General features: G+C 34.7%; 1 protein-coding gene across 1 annotated transcript in view; it reads right to left on the bottom strand.

The window, feature by feature from the left end:
- LOC107802598 (uncharacterized) overlaps positions 1-3,707 on the bottom strand; it is a 32,054-nt gene extending 28,347 nt beyond the window's left edge. Inside the window, exon 1 of the mRNA XM_016626129.2 lies at positions 3,476-3,707. Within this exon, the coding sequence (XP_016481615.1) occupies positions 3,476-3,574 (99 nt within the window). The 5' untranslated portion in view covers positions 3,575-3,707. The remainder of the gene's footprint in view (positions 1-3,475) is intronic.
- Positions 3,708-6,221: the final 2,514 nt, after the last annotated feature.

The raw sequence follows: 6,221 nt of genomic DNA on the forward strand, positions 1-6,221 counted from the left end.
TAGAGAAGCGTGAGCTTCAAATAATAAAGCGCAAAGAGATTCCAATGAGAAGCAGTAGTTCATTAAATCTCAACTTCGAGAAGTTGAATTAATATCGGCATTATTGTATGTTCGATGTCGTTTAAATTGCAATTTGAATATAACTACAGCACTATATAAGTTTAGTATTCAAAAAAATTCATAAATTGTTTTTTAAGAAGTATAAATTTTTCACAAAATTGTGCGCTTCACTCATGCTTTCCACTTCAAGATCCACGAACATTATCCCTTTTTTGCACTTTTCGCTTTTACCAACACTAGTGCTACTATTGGCGCAATGTAATCCAGAAAAACCAAAGCAGCCATGCATGCACTTAATGGACATTCTGGAAAGAAAGCAATACACAGTTACTCTATGAGTTCTTTGAACCACTTCGGGAAAGAAGTTTTTAAATGTATTGTGCAAAAAAAGTGTTCGAATAGATGTAGCTTTTTTTGAAGATATGTAAGTGATTTAATAGCAAAAGAAGAGTTTACTGGGAGAAAAAATACCCTCCTTCCAATTGGAAAAAAATGCAAGTGTGCACCTCTGAATCTTGGTTCCTGATTCAAAATGTCACTTAAACGGATGAAACACCTAGCCTGTATTACATCTAACTTCAGAGCATAAGTATGCCTCAAGCTTACTTTGAGAACAAAGAACTGACTCTCACAATTTACGCAACAATGATACTATAACTTGATGCATGGTATATAGCTAGTGAAACAATGAAACCTCATCCAGGAAAGACAATTTTTTTGATTCGTACGTCCAAAAACGGCAATTTGTCATCGGTACATCCACAAAAGACAATTTTGCCACCAAGGCCCTTTCCCATTTAATAGTTAATTTCCCTTTACCGATTATTATATGATTGCCTATGTTGCAACCCCCCCCCCCCCCAAAAAAAAAAAAATTCCTGTTACCCAAATATGGCAGGATAAGTTAAGAACATAGAGAACGAAAAACCAACAAAAATATTCGAGCTCTAAAAGGAGATGGATGTTCAAATATCTAGCACATTGATGATTGGAAATTGCACAACGGAACATTTAAGTATCTTATAAAAAGGGGAAACATAAACCTGAGCATATTCCACTCTTAGCACCCTTATCTTTTACCAAAAAAAGGTAATAGAAGGCATTCACAGCCAACTGTCCTAATTTAATAGTTAGCTTATACTTCTTATCCCACTCTTATTACCCAAAAGGGAAGAAGCACAGTGCAGATATGCCATATATAAGAACAGGAAACAAATTAATCTCCTACTTCACCAATCAAAAAGATGAAATGGTAAAAGCAAAATAGGAAATCGAATCTTGTATTCATAAAAGCCAATATCCTCATGAATAATATCACTTAATAAAGGAAAAGAAATCCAAAAATTAGTTATGCTAGAAAAAGTTTGAATCCCCTTTTATGATAGGCAAGGCATTTCGAATCCTTATTTCCTTTTCTCTTATAATACAAATCCTCATTCTAATTACCCAAACCAAAATGATGTCACAGACACATATTATCCCCATTGATTCAAGGTTTAAACAGGGAAAAACTCATGGTGCTCAAATGCATCTGCTTCCGCATGGAAACTACGCTAAAATACCCAAAACTTAGAAATCCTTTTACCCAATGACCAAAGTTCATGCTTTCTGATCACCACGATTCTCTGGCACCAGATGCATAAAAATATATGAAATCTCTATATAGAGGTACTTATAGTACGAATATTTTGATAAAGTAAATACATATAGTACAATAAAAAATGTCAAATTTTGAATATTTGGTCAAACATACATTACTCAAGAAGGGCAGTTTAGCGCAACCACAGAATGGAAATCACTGACAGTTCTCTCTAACCCAACTTACAAAAAGGGACAAACCGGCTACGCTATATAGTCCAATTACATAAATTTTAGTAACAATTTTCACAACTGAAAAATCCAAATTTGGGTATTAAAAGCAAAACCACATTGCTCAAGAGTGACAATTTAGTGCAGCTAGAGATAGTGTTTTCTATGGTTCTCTTGCACCTGATATATAAAAATACATATAGTCCAATTAAGTATTTACTAACAGTATTCACAGATGAAAATTCCAATTTTGGATATTTAAAGCAAAACCCATTGCTCAAGAATTGAAATTCTAGGCAACTACATATCCTTAAGACCATTGTTTGTAATAGCCAATTATTCGACCACTATCTCAGTGCAAACATATCTATAACAGTACACAACAGAAGTTACAAAAAGGAAACAATATGTGAAAGAAACAACTGTGAAATTGACTATAAATGCATGTATGACTACACACAGATGGGTTTCTATATTGTGGATTATACATATTGTCCACTTAAGTAAATCTAAGTATTCAGGTTGTGTGACCTTCCTTATATATTCAGCCACATGTGCGGGTATGAAAAGATTTTGTGGACTCGGTCATCCTTCTATGAAATTTCAATTCTATCAATTATTCAATATCATAATCAAGTCCCCCACCCCACCCCGAATAAATAAAGCCCCGTGATTCCCCAAACCAGCTCCTGGACTTACCCTCGGTGATCACACACTGACCTGGGCAATCACTAGCTACAATCAATGGAATTTTGATCGATTATATTCATAAAAAAAAACGCGTGAAGCCCCCACACCCCGCATCTTTTCTATATAGACGCATAACCATAACGAGTTTCTAGTCATAACAAACAAAGACAAAGTGGCTCCCCTTTTTGAACGGAGTGAGGTCCTTTCTGCAGAATTTACAAAAACAAATGGAAATTCCGATTTTGGATATTCGAGAACCCACTACTCAAGAAGTGCAATTTATCAAAACAATATCACCTCCCTTATCAAAAAAAAATATTTCTTTCTATAAGTCTTATTAGAACAAATTCAAAACTACATCACCATTTTTTATAAGTAATCAAACTACATCAGCTCAAAGATGATCCTTTCAATGCTCACAGTTCACCCACTACATCAATGCAAAATATGTATACAAAAGTTACAATGCAACAACAGACGCTACAAAGAGGAAACAAAAATCCAATCTGCGAAATAATTAACCAAGAATCCGACTGTAAATGCATGTATAATGACACACAAACGGGTATTATACATATAATAATCCAATTAAGTAATTTATCTAATAATAAAATATCCAATTTGGGTGTATTCAGATGAGCCGTTACTCAAGAAGTGCCATTTAGCCCAACTACATAACCTTGAAAATCGTTCTTTTCCAGTTTCCAGTTATTAATACCAATTATTCCCCAGTACACCAATGCAAACATATTTCTAAAAAGTTACAGTGGGAGGGGCTACATGAGTTACACAAAAAAATCCAATCGGAGAAAGAAACAAGCAATAATCGACTTTAAATGCATATATAACCACACATTCACTCCTTATCAAAAAGTAAAATAACCACACATTCACTGAATGCTATGGTTTATAGTACCTGACGGAGCTCATGGAAAACAGTGTCAGAGTTGGAAGCGTTCAGGCTATTGAGCAGAAACCGAATCTGTGAAGAAGCAGTGGAGGTGAAAGGAATCATCGCGAAGGGATCAGCAACAGTTAATGCCTAGGGTTTTTCAACGAGTAGTGAGAGCAGAGAGCGAAATGGGGAGTTTGAGAGAGCGAGGGATTTGATTGAACGATCGAAGAGAGAGAAAATATGAAGGGTGAGAGAAATTGGACTATCAGGGAAGGGTTTTTATATGTGGGGTAAAGTGATTCGGTGCTCGGCTAGTGTGCGTTTAGCAGCGAGTTATCGTAATCTGCACTGGTTTTACCCAAGTTGCCCTTGATTATTTTCTTTTTCTTTTTTCATAATAATAATAATGTAACCCTTACATTTAAACCGAAAAAATGAAAAAATTTAACTCCAACTAGAAATACAAGTAAATTTGGTTCTATAAAAGGTAAGCGAAAATAAATAGGTATAAATCTTTTCGGGAATTATGACCTTATTTTTGTCGTATTTGTGAAAATGTAAGAGGAAGAGAAAGTCACAAAAATGTACCAACCTTTTTTTCTATTCAAGTTCACTAAAAAAGAGTGAGAAGAAAGAAAAAATATATATATTCCTTTAAATTTCTTGCGTGCAGCCCCAGTTATTCTATATTTTCCCATGAGAAGGGAATTTTGCAATTGTTTGGATCGTGATCACAGTGTTAGTTATACAACTGCATTACTTTGTAATAAGGAGTAAAAATATTACTGCTTACCCGAAAGAGAATATTAATATTTAATTTTTATATTCTTGTTAAAATTGTCTTTAACAAAAAAAACTTAAAAGTGATGTCAGAATTTGGGCTACTTATATGCTTATTTTCGTATGTTAAGTAGTCCAAAGCAATCCATAATTTATGAGTGATGTTCGGCCAAAATGATATACTTTTAGTACATTGATCGCCCTATATTTTATTGGTTTAGTAATTAATTGTGCAATATTTGAGCTAAATTATGTTGTTTAATATGTACGAGCATCGAAAAAAAGAGTCAAATGAAAGTTGCACAAAAAGAGGACAAAAATACAAGAAAAGAGCACAGAAGCATCAAGTACTCAAATCGTGCTATAGGCCAAGTAAAGCCAGCTCTATAGCCAACTTGACCGCGCTACAAGCCTGGCCTCGCGAGGTCTATAGCCCAATAATTAAAAGTCACGGGTTAAAAGACTCCAACCCGGATTTGGACTGAGGGATTTCGGACCTAACATATAAATACTCCCCAAACGAGTTGAGAAAGGGCGGGACACTATTTTGAAAGAAGAAAAAGGCTACGGAGCACTATGGAGCGAGAATCAAACGAGTTTTTCCTCCGCTTATCTCCTTACTTTGTAGTTTAATATCTTTGAACATCATGATAATTGTTGATATATTTATGAGCAGCTAAACTTTATAATCTAGGGTTTGATGGAACCTATTGGAAGATGATTTTCTACTACGTTTAATATAGATTTGCCTTTGATTTTTTTCTACATGTTCAACTATATTTTCGTTGTTGTTGATTGAAGAGTTTCAATTAACTGTGCATATTTATTGTGTATATTGCTCGAGAGAGTACATATTTAGGTAGTTATTGAACAACACCACTCATAACATATTTAAGAGATCGATACGGAGGGTTTAAAGGCGGGATTAGAGATAACGATACCTTGGTGCGATCGTAGTGAGCGGTGAATTTGTGCCAGCTAGCGTAGTTCGAGAGAATACGTCTAGTAAATTGTAGTAGTTGCTCGAGAGAAAGCTACAACGCCCAAAGTACTCACGATCGGTATATAATACTTAGGCGAAATTATATAAGACGTAGCGGGAAAGATTCTGACAATTGAAAAAATCATAACTATATACTTCCTTAATCTTTTCTCCAACCCTTAATATCTTTAGTTGTTAATCTACTACTTTAATTTGTTAGTTAATTAGATATAATAATCTTAATATTTATAATTTAGGAATTGTTCAAACTTGTGTTCTTAGTGATAGTGAGTAGTTGTAGCTAAACCTTAGCTCTCTGTGGGATTCGACTCCGTACTTTTAGACCGGATTATATTTGTAGCGACCGCTTATCCTATTTAGGACTAGAGTTGGGCGTGATCAAATTTTGGTGCCGTTGCCGGGAAACTAACGGTGTAGTTATATGTGTACATATTGCTAGGTTTCAAGTTTGAACTTTTATTTTATTTTTCAGTATTTGATTTTTAAAAAAAAAATATTTTTGATTTGAGAGGCATGGCATCTTGGAATTGTGAGAGTTTTGATGTTGGTAATTCTACTACTGATCTTCCTAATGCTTAATATGGAGGAAATCACCCATGGCAAAATTATCAAAATATTTTCGAGAATGAGTTATGTGCACCAACTCAATCTTATGTGTGGAATGTGTGTGATATGTGTGGCGGTCAATATGGTCACTTTCATGGTTGTGCTTATATTTCTCATCTTCCCCAAACCCCTTACTTTGATGGTTCTTTTTTTTTCTTGTGAAGTTAATAGGAACAAAGAACCCAGGGATGATGATCTGAAAGAAATCAAGGATATGCTAAGGTCCCATGTGGAATAAAATAACGAGAAAACAACTGCAAATACAAAGGCAATATGCTATTATTCGCAAACTGGAGGCACAACTGAGTCAACTAGTTGAAGCATTTAATGCTCAACAAGCCAATATTGTGGATAGTAGCCAAGAAGAGCATGAATTAG

Source organism: Nicotiana tabacum, chromosome 19, assembly GCF_000715075.1.
Source record: "Nicotiana tabacum cultivar K326 chromosome 19, ASM71507v2, whole genome shotgun sequence".
Lineage (NCBI taxonomy): Eukaryota > Viridiplantae > Streptophyta > Magnoliopsida > Solanales > Solanaceae > Nicotiana > Nicotiana tabacum.